Here is a 22539-nt window from a genome sequence, read left to right as displayed (position 1 = left end):
AAAACAAAACAGTCTTTTTGACAAATGATGGTGGGAAAGCTGGATATTCACATGCAAGATAGTGAAGGTTGTAGCCTTTACACCATATACACAGATTAACTAAAAAATGCATCAAAGGTCTAAACACGAGACCTAAAACTATATTTTCTTAGAAGAAAACATAGAGGAAAAGCTTTGACATTGTATTTGACAATGATTTTTTAGATAGGACACCAGAAGCAACAGGCAACAAGAGTAAAAAATATATAACTTGGACTACATCAAAATTAAAAGCTGTGCATCAAAGGATACAATGACAGAGTGAAAAGGCAGCCTATGGAATGGGAGACTGTTTGCAAATATCTGATCCCTTGTCATTATAATGAACTCCTATAATTCATCAACAACGAAAAACCACAAATAAACTGATCATAAAATAGGCAATGAAAGACATTTCCCCGTGTGTGTGCATATATATATATATATATATATATATATATATATATATATATATATATATGGCCTGACTAGCATATGAGAAGATGCTCAACATCACTAATAATTAGGGAAATACAGATCAAAACTGCACTGAGATACCACCCCATACCCATCAGGGTGGCTACTATCAAAAAAAGGTGGGAGATAAAATAGCATGTGGCAAGGCTGTGGAGAAACTGAAAACCTTTGTATGCTGTTGGTAGGAATGTAGAATGGTGCAGCCACAATGGAAAACAGTATGGCATTTCCTCAAAAAATTAAGAATAGAACTACCCCACGACCCAGCAATTTTACTTCTGAGTATGTTCGCAGAAGAACTGAGAGCAGTGTCTCAAAGAGATATATTTGTACACTCCTGTTTGTTAACAGCATTATTCATTATAGCCAAAAGATGGAAGCAGCCCAAGTGTTTATCTCTAGATGAATGGATAAATAAATTCGTGTATACATACAGTGGAATATTATTCAGCCTTAAAAAAGAGGGAAATCTGACACATGTGACAACACTGATGGAACTTGAGGATACGCTAAGTGAAGTGAACTAGTCATGAAAAGACAAATACTATATGGGGCACCTGGCTGGCTCTGTTGGTAGAGCATGTGACTCTTGATCTTATGGGTTGTAAGTTCGAGCACCACGTTGAGTGTAGAGATAACTGAAAAATAATAGCTTTTGAAAAACAAAACATACATAATTCCCCTGACATCTAGGTGAATCTAGAATAATCAAATTCACAGAAACGGAGTCAAATGAAATTCTTGCCACAGGCTTGGGGTAGAAAGAAATGGGAAGTTGTTTAATGGGTAGAGTTTTAGCATTGCAAGATGAAAAAGTTTTAGTCTGGTTGCACAACAGTGTGAATATATGTAACAGTATTGATCTGTACACTTAAAAATGGTTGTGATGGCATATTTTATGTTACGTGTATTTTGCCACAATTTTTTTTTAAGTTTATTTTGTGGGAGGGAGAGAGGAAGAGAAAGAGAAAGCAAGGATGGGCAGAGAGAGAGAGAGAGGGAGAGAGAGAATTCCTAGGCTCTGCACTGTCAGCTTTGAGCCTGGTGCCGTGCTCAGACCCATGAACCGTGAGATCATGACATGACCCAAACTTGGATGCTTAACTGACTAAGTCACCCAGGCGCCCCTGTATTTTACCACAATGTTTTAAATCAATAAAGAGAAAAATCAGAATATTCTAAAGTGGTCACTATAGTCTTTATTGTAAATGAAAGTATTCATGATTAAATCAAAATGTATTTTAAAATGTGTTATCTGATTTTTTATTTTATAAATTTATTTATTTTCCAGTATAATTAACATACAGTGTTGTGGTGCCTGGGTGGCTCAGTCAGTTAAGGCTCCAGCTTCGGCTCAGGTCATGATCTCATGGTTCATGGGTTTGAGCCCCGAGTTGGGTTCTGTGCTGACAGCTCAGAGCCTGGAGCCTGCTTTGGATTATGTGTCTCCCTCTCTCTCTGCCCTCCCCTGCTCGTGCTTTGTCTCTCTCTGTCTCTCAAAAAAAAAAAAAAAAACATTAAAAAAATTTGTAATTAACATACAGTGTTACATTAGTTTCAGGTGTACAATAAACAGTTCTGTACATTACTCAGTGCTCATCACGATAAGTGTACTCTTTGATCCCCTTCACCTGTTTGCCCATAGCCTGCCCACCTCCCCTCTGGTAACTGTTTGTTCTCTGTATTCAAAAGTCTGGGTTTATTTGTCTTTTATTTCTTTGTTCATTTGTTTCCACATATGAGTGAAATCATACGGTATTTGTCTTTCTCTGACTTATTTCACTTAGCATTATACCCTGTAAATCCACCCATATTGTTACAAATGGCAAGATTTCATTCTTTTTTATAGCTAAATAATATTCCATTGTGTATATAAACTACATCTTTATCCATTCATCTATCTGCGGACACTTGGGTTACTTTGTTAAATTTTGTTAATATGATTTTAAAAATTTTTTTTAAAGTTTATTTATTTTTGAGACAGAGCGAGACAGAGCATGAACGGGGGAGGGTCAGAAAGAAGGGGAGACACAGAATCCGAACGAAGCAGGCTCCAGGCTCTGAGCTGTCAGCACAGAGCCTGACGCGGGGCTCGAACTCACGGATCATGAGATCATGACCTGAGCCGAAGTCGGATGCTTAACTGACTGAGCCACCCAGGCGCCCCTATGATTTTTTTAATAGACTTTTTAAACTTTTTTTTTTTTTTTTTTTTTTTTGAGAGAGAGAGACAGAGCATGAATGGGGGAGGGAGAGGGGGAGAGTAACAGATTCCAAAGCAGGGTCCATGCTCTGAGCTGTCAGCACAGAGCCCGACGTGGGTCTCGAACTCACAAACCACACAATCATAACCTGAGTTGAAGTTGGACATTTAATTGACTGTCCACCCAGTTGGACATTTAATTGACTGTCCACCCAGTTGGACATTTAATTGACTGAGCCACCCAGTAGAATTGACTTTTAAAGCACTTTTAGGTTTACAGTACAACTGAGCAGAAGGTACAGAGTTCTCATGTATCTCCCATCCCTACACAGGCATAGCTTCCCCTTTAACAACACCCTCCACCAGAGTGATCCACTTGTTAGGATTGATGAACCTACATTGAACCTATAAAATTTTATGTCTTAAAATGTATTCTTCGATTACACTTTGCAGAAGCAAGAAAAAAGTACAGTTCATTGCTTTGATACTAGTCTTCTTGTATACTTTTAAGTTTTTCATTTGCCTGTGGTTACATATGTAGAGAGAGCCTTTAAACTTAGGGGTAGCTATGCTATAGATTTGTTTAAATATATGTTTTTATTTCAGTTATTGTTTCAAATGAAATAGGACTCCTGAAATTGATAAATTATATTTGAGCTAGTAAAATTGGAAGTCCAGATCAAGTGTGAGAACAAATTATATATTTTTGGTACATGATGCCTATAATTATGATCCTAAAGATCAAGAAGAATCTATAAAATGTTTATGCTTTGACCCCGTAATTCTGCTTCTACAAATTGAACCTAAGAAAGTATGGTAGAAGCTTGCTTAACCAACCCCGGATTGATGATGCTCCCCGTTCTGTTTGTAAAGATGTTGAGCAATACTGCTGGTTTCCTGTTCTGTGGTGTGGTCCTACACTGTGCTTCAGCCAATTGAGTGTGCCTTGTCAATGCCCTCCAGCCATAGACCACTAGGAACATAGCTGTCATTGAACAAGCCGGGTTGGTTACTCATTGTAGAGGTAAAATGCACGTGAGAGACTGTGTGGTATTTCAGTAAGAGTATTCAAAGGGATTTATTTTAGGGTTTAGGCTTTTGTATTGGGTGATTTGGGGAAGGGATTAAGGAAGAGCTCCTTTGCTCTGGATTGGACATTGCTAGGATGTGGGGTGATTCTTTGGGGATCTTAACAAATCTTATCCAGGAGGAAGGCCAACTAGACCAGAGACTAAAGCCCTACCTGCTGGGGAAGCAGCAGTCACTCCTGGCTGCCAGGAGAGGGGGATATTTGGTATTTTGTAGGTTGCACAATGACCTTATTTTTTGTCCAAAATTTTGAAGTGTTTTTGTTTTGTCTCACTTTTTCATGGTCTCAGAGTGACCTTGTCTGATGTTGGTATTTAGTGAGATTGTTTGTGTGCACCGGGAGAATAGCACGGCCTAGGTTCTCCCAGGCCAGCTTCAGACATCAGTAAGGCCTAGCTGTCAGTGTCCAGCGGTTTCTGGATGTTAGGGCCTGCATTTTTCTTCCTCGGACTGTTACTAAGAATCACTTGAAACCTGTTTATAGCCATTGTACTTTTTGTAATTATATAATTTAATTAATATATAAAACACTTAAATTAGTGTAGAAAGAAAGAGGAATTATTTCTGTGAAAACTTGGACATTTTTGGAAAGCCTTACTAAGGTAAATTGCTAAAAGCATTTTGTAAATTGTTGTTGAATTAGGGATGGGTAAAAGGCAAAAACAAGCCCTTCAGAACACATTTTACCAGAAGAATTCTATGTACTGATTGCTTTACAAGTATCTTCTGGTTCTCAGTCCACTTTAAAGAAACCCACATTGTAAATTGCAAATGATTTACTCGTTCATTGAGGGAGCAGGGGAGGGGCAGAGAGCGAGAATCCCAAGCAACATTTTAAATTAACCTCCCAACTATATAGCTCTGATTATCAGGTAAGAGGCTTTTATTATACAGAAAAAGTTACGCAAAGATGTAGGTGCAAAATTGTTCACCAGAACTTTTTTTTTAAATTTATGTCTAAGTTAGTTAGCATCTAGTGCAACAATGATTTCAGGAGTAGATTCCTTAATGCCCTTACCCATTTAGCCCATCCATCCCCCCCTCCCACAACCCCTCTAGTAACCCTGTTTGTTCTCCATATTTAAGAGTCTCTTATGTTTTTGTCCCCCTCTCTGTTTTTATATTATTTTTGCTTCCCTTCCCTTATGTTCATCTGTTTTGTATCTTAAAGTCCTCACATGAGTGAAGTCATATGATATTTGTCTTTCTCCAACTGACTAATTTTGCTTAGAATAATACCCTCTAGTTCCATCCATGTAGTTGCAAATGGCAAGATTTCATTCTTTCTGATTGCCAAGTGTGTGTGTGTGTGTGTGTGTGTGTGTGTGTGTGTATACACACACACACACATATATACATACCACATCTTCTTTATCCATTCATCCATCAGTTCATCAGAACTTTATAAAAGTCAGAAGAATAAAGGAAGAACCTAAATGTTTATTAATGTAATTGAAATTATAATCAGAAGATGAGATAGTTATTAGGTCATTTTTCAAATACTGTCTTTTAACAAGAAAATGCTCATTGAGTGTGAAATATAGAGTAGATCACAAAACCAAATAAACTATGACCAGAATTTTAAGAATGTATATGTAAAAATTTTAAATGCAAACCAAGTGAACATATAATTGGAAAGAAATGAACCAGGAAATTGACAGTTTACCCCAGATGCTGGAATTTCAGAGGTTTTTTATTTTACTCTTTATGCTTTTCTGTAATTTCTAGGTGTTCTATAATAACTATGTATTGTTACTTTTTGTTTTTTTAATCGGGGGAAGATACTTTTTTTTTTTTTTAAAGTTTGTATTTAAATCCCAGTTAGTTAACATGCAGTGTAATATTAGTTTCAAGTGTACAATTTAGTGAGTCAACACTTCATACATCACCCGGTAGTCATCACAACAGGGGGAAGTACTTTTTAAGAAAAGTCCCTGGGGGCACCTGGGTTGTTCAGTGGGTGGAGCATCCTATTTGTGACTGGCTCAGGTCAGGGTCTCACAGTTCGTGAGTTCTAGCCCTGTGTCGGGCTCGCACTGACAGTGTGAAACCTGCTTAAGACTCTTTTCTCTCTCCCTCTCTCTCTGCCCCTTTCCTGTTCACACCTACATTCGTGCTCTCTTTCTCTCTCAAAATAAACAAACAAATTAAAAAAAAAAAAAAAAAGAAAGTCCCTGGATTGACTATTTTAGAAACATATACCTGTTCATACCAGTCTGGCTCTTTGCTAATGTGTTTTCATTCAGTATTAGGAATTCGATGTAAGAGAAGATTTATGTTCTAAATGAGAAGAAAAGCAAAGGCACAGGCATGAATTTTTTAGGTCAAGGCTCCTATAGATTTAATCCACAGGCTAATGTTTCCAACTTCTAGGCATAGAGTAGATCTTATCAATGAATTGGGCTTTTGTTGATTGCTCTAACCCCCATCCAAAAGCAAAAAGCCCCTTGTTTATACTCTTTGTTGGTGTTTACCATTGCTTCCTTTAAAGCAAAAGCAAAAAGAGTGCACTTATCATTCTCTTCCACTAGCCATACTACATTGCACCTTCCTTGGAAGGAAGAAGGGAATGGCCATCTTTGTATTCTTAATAGCTGGACTTTTGTTCCTCAGTAGTTGGCTAAATAACTTGAAAAAATGTACAGTAGTCCCCCCTCACCCCTCACCCCCCCCCCCCCACAATATAAAGATTTCCTGGACAAGTATGTCTTAAAATACCAGAGTTGATAGTAAAGAAAAAAAATGTTCCTCAAGGGCCGACTCCAAGCATCAGTGACAGGAAAGCAACCTATCAACAGCAGACTTTACATTTCACCTGATGATTCTGGACTGTTTTCACAATAGAACCATGTGTGAGCGTATAAATTGACATAGCTGGGGCACTTGGGTGGCTCAGTTGGTTAAGTGTCTGACTTTGGCTCAGGTCATGATCTCACAGTTTGTGAGTTGGAGCCCTGCGTCGGGCTCTCTGCTGTCAGCACAGAGCCTGGAGCCTACTTCAGATCCTCAGTCTCCTTCTTTCTGCCCCACTTGCAAGTGCTCTTTCTCAAAAATAAACATTTTTTAAAAATAAAAATAAATCGATATAGCCATTTTAGAAGGGCAGTTGGGCAACGTCCGTCAAATTGAAAGTGCACATCACCATTGCATTTCTAGAATATTCTCCAAATATTCTCACACAAAGTAGACAATCCTGTATGGACACATATCCTTATTTAGACTACTGTTAATATGTTTCTCAATAGGAGAGTGACTGGAATATCATGCTGTCATTTAGAATGAACTAGATCTCATTTAATAATTGTATTCAATGTTGTACAAATATTTGTATATTTGTATTTATGATGATGATGATAATGATGGCTGTTCTTTCATTATTTGTTTATTTTTATTTCTAGAAGTAGGCTGTACACCCAACGTGGGGCTTGAACTCCTGTTCCTAAGGTCAAAAGTCACGTGCTCTACCAACTGAGCCAGCCAGGTGCCTGAATGACAGCTGTTCTTAAGTATATATCATATGCCAGTCATTATGTCATGCATTTGACAGATTTTATCTAACAATTCTCATAACAACTATATGGCAGGCACAGTTATTGTCTACATTTTGCAGATGAGAGACTGAGGCACAGAGATTAAATAATTTACACATTACTTATAAGGGGCAGACCTGGTATTTGAATCCAGGTAGTCTGTGGTTAAAACAGTCTACATTTTTAACCTCTAAAATGCATATCCTAAAAATAATGCATATCCTCCTTTCTGCTGACAGAGATCAAGATATATATTGAATAAAAAGCAGAATTAAATGCATGATATGCTGTACAGCATGCACCAGAAGGGTATAAAAGGAACAACAAACAGTGTCTTCTTACAAGGAGGGAATGGATGCCCTTTTACTTTGTTTTTTCTCGTGTGTGATTGAATAATAGGCATGTATAACTTAAACATTTTTAACTACAGTATCTGATCTTTTGAAAAATTACAATACTTAAGACAAGCTGTAGTCCTGAGTCAGGAATGTTCTATCCATCCCTACTTACCTACTTAAGTATAGAATTCGTCTTGTTCTAATATCCTACCACAGTTCAAGATGATAGCTTTCTTCAAAATTCACTTTCAGGGGCGCCTGTGTGGCTCAGTCGGTTAAGTATCTGACTTTGGCTCGGGTCATGATCTCGTGGTTCGTGGGTTTGAGCTCCACATCAGGCTCTGCACTACAGTGTAGAGCTTGCTTGGGATTATGTCTCCTCCTTTCCTCTCCTCTCCTCCCCTCTCCTCCCCCCTCCTCCCACTCCCCCTTCCCCCTGCTTTTCCCCTGCTCTTATACACTGTCTCACTCTCAAATAAATAAACTTTTAAAAAATTCACTTCTGCTGGGATTTATTGTTTACCTGATCCTGCTGTCAGTACTTAAGTTTTTGATTGACATAGTACCTCATTTTTGTATTTTACCTCTTTAAATCACCTACATTTTTTGTTTCCCAAAGGATTTGAGACTGATTATTGTAAGATATAATTACAATTATGTACGCTAGAATAGTTCTACAGTTGAGGAGTAAAGTCAACTTTTAGTTTCCTGGAAGTAGGAAAAAAAATTCTGAGTTCAGTAGTTCTTGTGATTTGACAAAAGGACACATAACCATTTTGTTTAAAAACAAAACAAAAATATTTTTTTCTTTTTCTAAATTTGGAGATCTCTTTCATGGGCCCTTTTATGCAATTTATACTTTTCCAGTTGTTTTGTTGTTTTTGTCTACTCAACTGAATTATAAGCTTCCTTAGGACAAATTCCATTTCATTCCATACTATTTTTGTTCTATCTGTACCTAGAAAACACCCTTTATTATGGCTGAAATTGTAAATTAAGCAACAGCTGCAGCCCAGCTACATTTCAAAGATTACGTTATTACCACTTTTCAAAGATTCAGTCTTTGAAACTTAGAAATTGATACTACTGTTCTCCTTCTCAGCAGGGAATCTTCTCTGGTCACCCTCAAAAATCAGTTTATTGTCTCCCTCTCTATCTGCCCGTCCCCTGCTCATGCTCGCTGGCTCTCTCTCCTTCAAAAGTAAATAAACATTTAAAAAATTTAAAGGGGGCGAGGCTCCTGGATGTCTCAGTCAGTTAAACATCTTCCTGCTTCAGTTCAGGTCACAATCTCACAGGTTTCAGCCCCGCGTTGGGCTCTGTGCTGACAGCTCAGAGCATGGAGCCTGATTCAGATTCTGTGTCTCCCTCACTCTCTGCCCTTCCCCCACTCATGCTCGCTCGCTCTCTCTCTCTCTCTCAATAGTAAATAAACATTAAAAAAATTTTTTTAATCAATTTATTTCTTGGTTCTTTTTGAGCCCCTGCTTATTGATTATGTAATGTAAAGGAAATTTATTCAAACTTTTGTTTTATGACAGTTAAATATTTTTAAATACGGCTTATTGCTTTCAACCACCTTTTTCTTTCTCGTAGGTCAAGTTATCAAAGCATGGGACATTGGGGTGGCTACCATGAAGAAAGGAGAGATCTGCCATTTACTGTGCAAACCAGAATACGCATATGGCTCTGCTGGCAGTCTCCCCAAAATTCCCTCGAATGCAACTCTCTTTTTTGAGGTAAGTGTGTGTGTGATGTTGCCTTGTTAGCCTCTGTTCTAGTATAGTGCTGGCTCTGAAGCAACAGGCAGTGGAACAAGGAGCTAAGCTTGCTGTTGAGAATCAGATCCAACTTATTTATTTTGGAGCTTGGCTTCTTGAATTGTTTCCCACAAACCCAAGGGGTGTGTGCCAGTGCTTTCTTAGAAACGTGTTTCTGGCACTGAACGATCATATCCAAATAAACAAAAGACACCAGGCTTAAAAAGAAAGGTTCTGGTCAGTGGTGTGAGTATAACATACTCAAAGTTGACCAGAAGACAACGTTGAAAATGTGGCAGACCAGTGTTGAAATATACCTAAACCAAATGGTAAGATACTTTCATATTATACAGGTTTACAATTTGTCACTGGTCTCGCTTTTTCATTAGAAGCAGTAGGTGGTGATAACATTATTCATTCTGTGTTGAATTACATAGATCTGTCCAAGTGTGATTAAAAAATTAAGGGAGGAAATGCCTGAAATGTCATAACTGGGTAAAACAAAATAAAACCAAAAAAACAAAAAACACCTTTAGTTGGTTGTAGGTCTGATTCATAGGATTTATTTTTACATTTACAAAAGGGAATTCCATGAATCTGGGGTGGAAAGGTGGTGGCCTCTAGAGTCAGACAAAATAGTTCAGGGCAGCACCTTGTAGCTCTGGCTTTTTGCCCACAAGGCAGCTTTCCTAGTATTTCCTGTCTGTCTTTGCACTGCAACCCCACAGGATGCAGTCCTAGACATTATCGTTAAGTGAAGGCTCTTTCCAGGTATTGAAAGTGCAGCGTTCTTTTTTTTCCTACTTTTCCAATAACAGATGCATAGATAAATATTAAAGAGTTTTATTTTGTAAAATGAAAGGAGAATCGGTTGTCCTTGTCTTTAAGTATGTTAAGCTGGCTCTGTTTGGTCTTTTCTCAGCCAGATCTTTTTTTCCTTTCTAGATTGAGCTCCTCGATTTCAAAGGAGAGGATTTATTTGAAGATGGAGGCATTATCCGAAGAATCAAACAGAAAGGAGAAGGATATTCAAACCCAAACGAAGGAGCTACAGTAGAAAGTAAGTATTGCTGTGACAGTGAACGAGTCCTTAAAATTGGGTTCCATTTACAGGGATAAAATGGAGATTTCTTTTTAAAAATCTAGAAATAATTAAATATAGCTCAACTCAAGAATAGTTTTAAATTCAACATTTACTTAATAATGACTTTATTTGGTAAATATTCATCCAACATGTCTATGCTAGGTATTTATTGTACCAGCTTCGGTAGACCCAGAAGATGTAATCCTATCCATCAAGTCCAAGTCTACGGACTCCATGGTGTACCAGCAACAATGTTAGTTGCCTTATGGATTTACTCATTTATTTCTCAAAATAACCTTACGAGATAAGATTTATTATCCCCAGGTGAGAAAAGTGAGTTCAGAGAAATTGCCCCAAGGTTACAGAGTTACTGAACAGAGCAGTTGGATTGTAATGTCCTTCAGAGCTCTCAAACCTGTCTCACTGGCTTGTCTCAAGATGAAAAAGTTCATCGTTTTAGTTAGATCAGAATTGGGTAATAGTGTTCATTCCATTCTCTGTCAGGAGATCTAGGTTCATGTTTTGCTTTGCCATTTATTGGGTGACTTACAGCTACTCCATTTTTTTTACTTGCTAAACTGGGGGGAAGGATACTCCCAAGGACCGATTACTTGATCACTCTTCCAGAGCACAATGTATGGACCATGGCGCCCACCGCTTGTCACTTTGTGTTGTAGTCAGTGTTTGCCCATTTCTCCAGTAGACAGCTTGAAGCCCAGAATCTTTTTAAGTCTTTTTGTTCCCAGCATTACCTACAGTGCCCTACACACATTGGGTGTTCGGTAGGTGCTTTCTGCATGGATAGATGTTTGAAAGACGCCATTCACTGAGCTTGAAGTACCATTAAAAAGAGAGTCATGAGAAAACATAGAAAAATACTTCCATTAAGAAAAGAGAGTACTTGACAATATGAACTATTATAAAAGGCCTATTTAAAATAAAGAGTTCATTTAGAACAGTAAACTAGAATGGTTGATTTTCTTATCTTTACCATTTGTATATTCTACTTGAGATGCATGTTTCATTCCCTTGGGTCTGGCAAATTAGTTCAAATTGAGTTACTTATTTAGTTGGAAACAGTTGTAAATAGTATTACTGTACTATTGCTGTTGAGGTCTTTAGGTAGCAATCATTCCTGGTAAGTTTTAGAATAAATGAAGAGGAGCTCAAATGTATAATGTTGGAGAAATACCTAGCTCAGGAGCCAGAGACAGGATTCTAGCTTCAGCAGACTCTAACTAGCCCTTGCCTTTCTGGGCTCTGGCTTCCTTTACGATGACACAGGGGTAGACATCTCGATTTCTAAGGTCCTATTAGCCCTGAATGTTCCATGATAGAATTCTAAATGTTTATGAAAGTGACCAGAATGACAGATCATCATCTTCAGCACATTAACAAGTATGTAAGAAGGTTATCTGTAACAGGTATTTAAATTTTTTATTATGAATATTTTCAAATATCAAAAAAACCAGAGGTTTTTTTCCCTATGATAGAGTAACTCCCAGATTCAGCAATTTATACTGTATATTTTTAACCTGGAGGCTTTTGTCAACCAAATTAAAAAGAAAAACTTTTCCCAATTATAGGCAATGCCACAAAACTACCATTGCAGAGTTAACTTTGGGGCAGGCTAAATTAAATCCCATCTTGCTTTTGGTAGTATTTTTGGTGGGAGTCCTTATTTTTAACTTTGTTTTGAAATCATTTTCGCCTTACAGACAAATTGCGAAACTAGTACAGAGAATTCACTTATATGCTTCATCCAGCTTCCCCTAATGGTAACATCATCCCTCACCACAGTGCTGCATTTATCAAAATCAGGAAATTAACACCAATAAAATACTATTAACTATTAGGGGTGCCTGGGTGGCTCAGTTGGTTGAGCGTCTGACTCTTGGTATTGGCTCAAGTCATGATCTCATAGTTCGTGGGATCAAGCCAGTGTCAGGCTCTGCACTGACAGAATGGAACCTGCTTGTGATTCTCTCCCTCTTTCTCTCTGCCCTTCTCCCTCTCACGTACGTGTGCTTTCTCTCTCTCTTTCTCAAAATAAATGAACTTTAAAAAATACTGTTAATATTATTCTACAGATCTTGTGTGAGTTTCCTCATTTGCCGTACTGATGTCCTCTTCTGGTCATGGTCAGATTCAGGATCCAGTGCTATATTTTGTCCCTCTAGTAGTAGTCTCCAGTCTGTGACAATTATCAGTCTTCCTGTGTTTTTTCATGATTTTAACACTTTTGAAGACAACTGGCCTATTTAGAATATATTTCAATTTGGGTTTGTCTGATGTTCTCCATGATTAGATTGGAGTTAAGCATTTTTTGTTTTTTTTTAAATACCATGTAAGTGATGCCGTGCCTTATCAGTTCATCATTATCAGGAGGTACATGATATTGATGTTAACTTGGGTCACTTGGTTAAGGTGGGATCTTCCATGTTTCTCCTTTGTAAAGTTGCTATTTTTGCCTTACTAAGTATCTCTTTGGGAGGGATCTAACTACTAGGAGACCATGCAGGTGTCTTTTGCATCACATCTTCACACACTGATCCATGAATGTTGTTTTTTTTTAAAGTTTATTTATTTTGAGAGAGAGGAGAGCACAAAGCGGGGTGGGTAGGGTAGAGAGAGAGAAGTGGGTGAGGGGGGAGAGAGAATCCCAGGTAGGTTTCATGCTGTCAGCAGGAGTTCAATCCCATGAACCATGAGATCATGACCTGAGCCAAAATCAGGAGTCAGACATTTAACTGACTGAGCCACCCAGGCGCCCCTGATCCATGAGTGATATTTCCATGCAACAGTTATTACTGTAGGATTTGCCTAATGGTGATTTTTCTATTTCCACCGTTCTTTCTACAATTTAATTGGAATTCTGCCATAAGGAAGATCTGCCTCTTCTTCCCTGTTTATTCAGTTATTTATAATAGTGTAGAGTCATTGGTATTTATTTTATTCTGTAGGTTATTATTCATTGCTACTCTTACTTTGTTGGTCAGATTGTCCCAGATTTGGCCATTGAAAGGTTCTTAACCTAGCTTTTGTGTCTTTTCAACAGACATCCTTTTTTTTTTTTTTTTTTTTTTAATGTTTATTTTTGAGAGGTGGGGGCAGGGCAGAGAAAGGAAGACACAGAATCCAAAGTAGGCTCTAGGCTCTGATCTGTCAGCACAGAGCCTGACACGGGCCCTGAAGGAACACGAGGTCATGACCTGAGCTAAAGTCAGACCTTTAACCCACTGAGCCACCCAGGCACCCCCCTCCTTTGTTTTTTAAGCACTTCCTTACTTTTGGTACAAGATGCTCTAGGCTCATTTTGTAGCTTCCCCACCCCAGGGCTGGAATCAACCATTTCTCCAAGGAGCTCTGATTTCTTTTATTAGAAAACAGTATTTAGAAACCAAGATCTGGGTGCCGGGTATCCTCACACTGTGGAACGTTATTGCTTCTTAACTTGACAGAGCTGGGAAATAGATGTACCACAGAAGGCACGTGTACACAGCTTTACGTGTTCTCTATTAGCTGTACGTGTTCTCTGTTAGTCCGTATGTCTATTAAAAGCTAGGAGCACATACGCATGCCTGCAGTTCCGATCCAGCACCTCATGTTCATCCTTACCTTCTCCCTTCACTTATTTAAAACTGCTTTCTCCAGCAGTGAGAAACCTCTCTCTCCTATCCACGATGTATTTGTTTATTTGCTTAATTGTAGTTTACACAGAAAGTAGTTTCAAAATTGCTAACCCACACCCCTTCAAAAAACGCACTTCGTAAACGCAGGAAGTATTTGTGTAGAAGTTCCTGTAGTCACCAGCCTTAGAGCATACATTGAAAACACTGTTTTCCAACTTAGGTTAGTTCTGTGTTCTCACTCCCTTCAGTGTGGTTATGTTATTTATTTATAACGCAGTTATGTTCATTTGTTATGTTTGGATGCCATTTAGGGTCACCCCCCACACTCCGGTTGCTTTTAACTATTTATTTGTGTTTGGGGTAGATGAAACAGTGCCATGGTTCTAAACTAAACAAAAAGATATACACAGAAGTGTTATTCCCCCATCCTCTGTACTAACCGGTTCCCATTTCCCCATTATTTCCACCTTCCTTCCTGCCTACCTCCTGTAGGTCACCAGTCACATTTCTTCTTGGTTTATACTTCTTGTGTTTCTTTTACAGAAATGAGCAGGTATCTGTATTTTTTTCTTTTATGTCCCCTTCCTTTTTGTACGGAGGGTAACATACTATCGATGGGTTTTAAAAAAAAATACTTGAATAATTCTTTATCTAATTTTGCTTTTTCTGTTTCCTAATATCTTAAAAAAGGGTAATGACTAATCTTTTGTCTCTCATCTTGTTAGATTTTACTTTCTGGAAAGTTTAGAGTAAATGGTTTATTTTTACTTTTTTCATCCAAAAGCCCTATTTGGTTTTCTGGAACAAATCAATTTTATAAAAACATATTGTATTTTCACTTATCCCTCTTTGAAACAAGTTCACTGTGTGTGGGAGGAGGACAGAAGGTTGACTTAAAAGTGGTGCCTGTCAAGGGCACCTAGGTGGCTCAGTCAGTTAAGCATCCAACTCTTGATTTAGGCTCAGTCATAATCTCATGGTTCATAAGACCGAGCCCCACGTCGGGCTCTGTGCTGACAGTGCAGAGCCTGCTTAGGATTCTCTCTCCCTGTCTCTCTGTCTTAAAATAAACAAACATTAAAAAAAAAAAAAAAAAAAGTGGTGCCTGTCAGAAACCACAAGCACTTTGTTCTTTTAAAGTCTTCTTGGGGCGCCCGGGTGGCACAGTCGGTTAAGCGTCCGACTTCAGCTCAGGTCATGATCTCCCCATTCGTAGGTTTGGGCCCCGCGTCGGGCTCTGTGCTGACAGCTCAGAGCCTGGAGCCTGCTTCCGATTCTGTGTCTCCCTCTCTCTCTGCCCCTCCCCTGTTCATGCTCTGTCTCTCTCTGTCCCAAAAATAAAAAAAATAAATAAATAAAAACATTGAAAAAAAAATTAAAAAATAAAGTCTTCTCAGGTCTTTACCAGCTTGCCTTTTTTCATAGCATTGCCCATAACACTTAGATTCAAAGCCAGGAAGAAATCCCCAAACTAAAGCCAGTTCTGCTGTGAAGAGAACAGGAGACAATGATGATCCATTACAATATATCATTATAGGGGAGCCTGGGTGCCTCAGTCGGTTGGGCGTCCAACTTCAGCTCAGATCATGATCTCGTGATTTGTGAGTTTGAGCCCCGTGTTTGGCTCTGTGCTGACAGCTTGGAGCCTGGAGCCTGCTTCGGATTCTGTGTCTCCCCCTCTCTCTGCCCCTCCCCCACTCGCACTCTCCCTCTCTCCAAAAATAAATAAACATTAAAAAAAATTTTTTTAGGGGCGCCTGGGTGGCTCAGTCGGTTAAGCGTCCGACTTCAGCCAGGTCACGATCTCGCGGTCCGTGAGTTCGAGCCCCGCGTCAGGCTCTGGGCTGATGGCTCGGAGCCTGGAGCCTGCTTCCGATTCTGTGTCTCCCTCTCTCTCTGCCCCTCCCCCATTCATGCTGTGTCTCTCTCTGTCTCAAAAATAAATAAACGTTAAAAAAAAAAACTTTAAAAAAATTTTTTTTAATTATAATATATCATTATAGACACAGAAGAGTTACAAAGTGTCACTTCTGTGTGAAGGTATAGTGGGTAGTCAGGGAGGGGCACACAGGCTTTGGAAGTGATAGATGAATTTTGAATCTTGGAATCACTAAGTGATATTCTTGCGACTTTAGACAAGTTACTCAACAACCATGGGCATCCAGTTTTCCCATCTGTAAAATGGGAATGATCTTCTCCTATACACACATAGGTTGTGTGGACAGTTAAATGAAGAAAGGTGCCTAGTACAGGATGGAAATTACATTTCTTTTTTCTACCCTCTATATTATGCTTATAGAATTGGTTTTGCTTCCTTAAAATAGATTTAAGGAAGGAAATCCTCGACACTTCATTCTCTTATATTCTACATCCAATTCATCAGCAAATCCTTTTGGCTCTACCAGGGTTGACCTGGAACTCATGATTAATTTGCCTCTGCCTTTAACACAGTCTTCAAATTAATTATATGTCTTCTTAGTACTAATCGTGCCTAAATCCTATTTCTCCAGGATGTTTGGTTGGTTGGTTTTTGAAGAATAAAGTTACGGAATGAATCAAAAAAGGATTTTACTCAATTGTGATCTTTTGCTTCCTTTTAATTTGTTTGTTGTGGAAGAGAGAACTTACATTAGTTGACAGGATTTATTCTTCCTCAGAGAAATGTTTGCCCTCTCTTGTCAGGATCCTAATAATTGCAAGTCGGTTTTTAGCTTCTGTTGTGCTTTTTCTTATGTCAGTTAAGATGACCATCTTGTAATTCTTACTCAGTGTCCTTTTTCCATTAAAAAAGCCACAGGGTTCTAAGGTAGTCCAGTTGACACTGTGATGGCGACTGATGCTTTAGTCACTGTATTTTAGTCGCCAGCAATGGCTGCATTGTCACTTTTAAGCTTAGCTTTCTTAGAAATTGAATCTGACTGACATAAGCCTACCGCTCCTCCTTCCCCAAGTCACCCGTCTTACACATTTTTTGGTTGTTTACTTCATTGCTTGGAGTAGACACATCCACATGCCGGCTGTATGTAGCTGTCTTGCCTCACAGTGCTTCACCACATCTGAGTGCAAGGATGCAGACGCTTGACAGTGTTTTCAAATGTGAGCCTTTCAGCAGAGCCGTCTGCAGAGTTCGAGTTGTTGGAGTACCCTCCCTCTTCCCTCTCCCCTCTTCCTCTCCAGATCCCACTGAGTAAGATGGGAGAGGGGCTGGAGAATGACTTCAAAAAAGAGTAAGGAGGGGGTGCCTGGGTGACTTAGTCAATTAAGCATCCAACTGTTGATTTCAGCTCAGGTCATGATCTCAGGGTTTGTGAGTTTGAGTCCCACACTGGGCCCTGCGCTGACAGCACAGAGCCTGCTTGGGATGCTCTCTGTAGCTCTCACTCTCGCTCTGTCTCTGTCCCTCCCGCACGCATGATGTTTGCTCTCTTTCACTTAAACATAAAAAAAAAAAAAAAAAAAAAAAAAAGAAATCCATAGCCATGCTGGAAAATAGGGAGAATGCAAGAAGTGGATTAGAAATTATGAAGAATTTCTGGAATATGTAAAGTAGATAAAATTGGACTGATGGAAACTAGACTCAGGGAACCCAACTCAAAACAGGTGTAGAGAAGATCTCTGCAGAGGTACATACCATTCTTCTCAACAAGCTTGGGCAGAACTCCAAGCTCACAGTCAGCTAGCTGGTGCAAGGGAGCCAAAGCAGGCTATGGGGCAATCATCTGGGTTGTTATAAAACAATATGGAACAGCTGGGCCAGTAAGCTTTAGTAGCAGTACTCAACTTTGGCTGAATTTAGAATTACCTGGAGAGCTTTTAAAATCCTGATGCCCAGACCTCAGCCCAGACCAATTAAATAAGAATCCTAACTCTCACAGGCTGGAACTCCAGGCACAAGTTTTTAAATTCCCCAGGTGATTCTAATTTGCAGCCAAGGATTGAGAATTACTCTATAGGGTCTGGCTATGTCTTTTGCTCGCAGGCTAAGGCCTGTAAGGCCAGATTTCTAAAATAAAATAGGGATCCGCCTCAGAAGACTGTGTGTCAAGATTTGGGCTAGAGGTTGAGGACATAAAGTGTCTTTGAACTGTTTTTTTTTTTTTTTTTTTTTTAATGTTTGTTTATTTTTGAGAGAGAGACAGAGTGTGAGCTGGGGAGGGGCAGAGAGAGAGAGGAAGACACAGAATCCGAAGCAGGCTCCGGGCTCTGAGCTGTCAGCACAGCCCGACGTAGGGCTCGAATTCATAAGCCATCAGCTCATGACCTGAGCCAAAGTCGGACACTTAACTGACTGAGCCACCCAGGTGCCCTGAAGAGAACTTCTAAAAATACTCGTCATTATCTTTCAAGATGTTTAACGGGACGTTAAGTTAATAAGTCAAAAAACCAGCTTCTGTGAAAAAGGAAAAGGAGGATAAAGTTTCTGGAAATTGAGAATATTATTGGCAAAATTGGAACTCAGAGCAAGGGCCAAAAGGCAAAATGGACAGTCCCAGAATTCTGAATTGGTAATATAAAAAAGTAGTCAAGAATATCTCAGAACATAGAGCAAAAAAAAAAAAAAAAAAAAAACCCCAAAGATACAAAAGGCAAAGAAAGAAGGTAGGGATGAAAAATCAAAGCCCATTTGAATCTAATCAAACATGTGATAGAAGAAAATTTCCTGGAGAAAATAGAAGAGCCTTAAGATTGAAAGGACCTTGGGGTGCCTGGGTGGCTCAGTCGGTTAAGCATCCAACTTCAGCTCAGGTCATGATCTCATGGTCTGCGAGTTCAAGCCCCATGTCAGGCTCTGTGCTGACAGCCCAGAGCCTGGAGCTTGCTTTGGCTTCTGTGTCTCCCTCTCTTTCTGCCGTTCCCCTGCTCGCACTCTGTCTCTCTCAAAAATAAGAACATTAAACAAAAAAACAACTTAAAAAAAAAAAAGATTAATGGGGCGCCTGGGTGGCGCAGTCGGTTAAGCGTCCGACTTCAGCCAGGTCACGATCTCGCGGTCCGTGAGTTCGAGCCCCGCGTCAGGCTCTGGGCTGATGGCTCGGAGCCTGGAGCCTGTTTCCGATTCTGTGTCTCCCTCTCTCTCTGCCCCTCCCCCGTTCATGCTCTGTCTCTCTCTGTCCCAAAAATAAATAAACGTTGAAAAAAAAAAAATTAAAAAAAAAAAAAAAAAGATTAAGAGTGCCATACAACAGTAAAGAGTGCTTTTTCACCTAGGTACATTCTGGTGAAATTTCGTAATTCCACAGCTTAAAAGGAAATTTTGAACTGTTCCAGGGAGGAACAAGCCTTGTGCAAAGAACGGAGAATCAGAATGACATCAGATTTCTTAACTCATGACGCTGCATACCACATGACAATGCTTTGAGCATTGTGACTATGAGTATTTTGACCCCAGAGTTCTGTCCTCAGCCAAATCATCATTTAAGTATGAGAACAAAATCAGCTTTTGGGAATATGCAGACTCATGCCCTTTTTGAAAAATATACTGTAGGATATACTAAAACATCATAAAAAACAAAACCAAGAAGTAAAGACTTCAAGGCATAAGAAACATTAGTGAGCAAAAAAGTAATTTCCATAACATGTCAGTGAAGTTGGATACATTTATCTTGAAAGATCTCTGAAATGACATAACTATAATGTTAAAAATAATAATGGCTTAACAGTCTGGAGCTAGGTTTTCTGAGTCATTTAAACAAAATGTGCAGATGGGAAGTGGAGAGGGGAGGCAAAATCATCCATAGTTTTATTCCAGGGGACGATTATGCTGATTAATTTGTTAACATTGATAAAAGTATATATACCTTTAAGTGATTTGTTTAAAATGTAATGTTAGGTGCTAGGAAGAATAGCATGTAGAACTTCCAAACCAGAACTTGTGGCTCAGTTGGTAGAGTGTGCAATACTTGATCTCAAGGTTGTAAGTTTGAGTCCCATGTTGGGTGTAGAGATTACTTAAAATAAAATCTTAAAAAAAAAATTGGGGGGCAGCTGGGTGGGTGGCTCAGCCGGTTAAGTATCCAACTTCAGCTCAGGTTATGAACTCATGGGTTCAAGCCCCATGTTGGGGCTCTGTGCTGACAGCTCAGAGTCTGGAACCTGCTTCGGATTCTGTCTCCCTCTCTCTCTGCCCCTCCTCCACTCACACTGTGTCTCTCAAAAATAATAAACATTTAAAAAATTAAATTAAACTTTCTTTGGAGTGACGTGAAGAAATAGAGGAACAAGGAAAATTTAATCAATCTAATAAAAGTTATAAAAAAATAAAAGATTATATAGAAAACCTAAAATACGATGGTAGGAATAAAACCAATCATATAGTGTTACGAAAATATGGATGAGATAAAGTCACCTATTAAAGGCAAAAATTCTCAGAAGTTTAAAACAACAACAAAATCTAGCTATAAATGTTCTTTATAATAATATATATAATAAAATATAATAAATATTAAAAACAACATGGTACTGAAAATTGGAAATAGAGGAATGATTTCATGTATGCACATGTTGAGATCTGATCAAACTATGAGGCTTTTTTGGTTTTGTTTTTCACATGCTTCTGAAGTATTTATGAATGTCCTGGTAAATTTTGTCCAGTAAGAAAGAGCAAATTCTTGAAACTGCTTTATTATGTGTTCTCACAAAATAACGTAGTGTGGTACTTGGTCTAAAATGGGCAGTGTTTATTCTTTCAAATATCTTGAATTTATATGGCTCCTTCTAAAACAGTAGCTTCAAGTCTTCAGGTAGAGTAAAATCTTAGTAAAAAATAGTCCTTTCTGTTATTAAAAAAATACAGCCAATGGATCATTCATTTTAGAATAGTATTAAACAGGGGCACCTGGGTGGCTCAGTCAAGCATCCGACTTCAGCTCAGGTCAAGATCTCACGGCTTGCGAGTTCAAGCCCCACGTCAGGCTGTCTCTGGTGACAGCTGGAGCCTGCTTCGGATTCTGTGTCTCCCTCTCTCTCTGTCCCTCCCATGCTCATGCCATGTCTCTCAATAATAAATAAACGTTTAAAAAATAAAAAAGTAATAATAATATTAAACAAAAGCTCCATATCAGTGAAAAATTTAAATAGCCCTTGCAAGTTGTTAAAAATAGGAGTACTAATATATTCAAAAAGGAAAATTTCTATAAGGAGTGGAAATTACTACCATGTTCCTTAATGCCCTGTTTTCAAATTAATTGTTAAATACTTACTCTCTGTCCTTGAACTGTGTGGTAGGCACTGAGGTACAAAAGAAGTTATAAGACATTGCCTTTGCCTGCGTAGAGTTTTATTCACACTGTGACAGCTCTGTCTGTGGAGCCATTAAGCAGTTGCTTGTACCAAAGTTCTAAAACATGTTTAATCTGGCGTAATTTACCACTAATTGCAGGAAAATAATCATAGCTAACTTCCATTTAGATCATCTATGTGTATCCACACATAGGACAATATTTTCACATCTTAGGTACCCTGACATAGGCATGAACAAATGCCAGGTGCTGGGCTAAAAGCTCTAATTTGGGCCCTGATTTGATCCTCTCCACTGTAAGGAGTTAGCTAATTTTTTTTTTTTATTTTTTTTAATGTTTATTTATTTTTGAGAGAGGGAGAGAGACAGAGCGTGAGTCGGGGAAGGGCAGAAAGAGAGGGAGACACAGAATCCGAAGCAGGCTCCAAGCTCTGAGCTGTCAGAGCAGAGCCCAACGTGGGGCTTGAACTCACAGACCATGAGATCGTGATCTGAGCCGAAGTCAGGCACTCAAATGACTGAGCCACACAGGCGCCCCTAGTTAGCTGATATTCTTTTCCCTAATTCTGTGGATGAAACTGAGCTTCAGGTAATTGAGATGACCGTGCCCAAAGCCACAGTTGTGAAGTGGCACAATGGGACTGGCACCCAGGTCTGACGAAAGTGCTATACCTGTGTAAAGAGATGCGTGAGGAGGATGTGTGCTGGTGTGGAATTTATTGCCGTGGGTGTGCTTACTATTTAGACGAAGATCTGTAAGCCATTTGCATAAGGGCTATTCTGTTCCAGTGGCCAGGGTCCACGCCCGCTCTCAGCTAGCATCTGACCCTCAGTTCTGTAAGCAGTCGTCTAGTGCTATTTGTTCATGTCTACTAGTGTAAAACAGTGCAGAGGAGGAAGGGAGGCAGTTCGGGGCACATTTGACCACCATGCTTGATGGGAACATTTCTCTTCTAATCGGTGATTAATATGCCTCTCCTGATGTTACAAATCCATCTCTGTTTCTTTATTTGCCTTTTCAGGGGGTCATTAAGAATCCAGTGTCTCTTGGATGTTCTGCTCTATTAGGCAGGCAGAGAGAAACTCATTTTGGCGTGAATTAGGCAGCAGAACAAACCCTTGCCATGTGGTAGTAACCTGTCACAACCTGGTTTTCTCTGGCCAGATGACT

General features: G+C 39.2%; 1 protein-coding gene across 5 annotated transcripts in view; it reads left to right on the top strand.

The window, feature by feature from the left end:
• FKBP5 (FKBP prolyl isomerase 5) overlaps positions 1–22539 on the top strand; it is a 118321-nt gene that overhangs the window by 70972 nt on the left and 24810 nt on the right. For all 5 annotated transcript variants that reach the window (XM_025925310.2, XM_086706679.1, XM_086706680.1 and 2 more), the window contains 2 exons: positions 9252–9394; positions 10361–10475. In XM_025925310.2, coding sequence (XP_025781095.1) covers positions 9252–9394; positions 10361–10475 — 258 coding nt within the window. The remainder of the gene's footprint in view (positions 1–9251; positions 9395–10360; positions 10476–22539) is intronic.

This window comes from Puma concolor, chromosome B2 (assembly GCF_028749965.1).
Source record: "Puma concolor isolate L17-30 chromosome B2, mPumCon1.1.hap2, whole genome shotgun sequence".
Taxonomy (NCBI): domain Eukaryota; kingdom Metazoa; phylum Chordata; class Mammalia; order Carnivora; family Felidae; genus Puma; species Puma concolor.
This window is presented reverse-complemented; position numbering and strand designations above follow the sequence as displayed.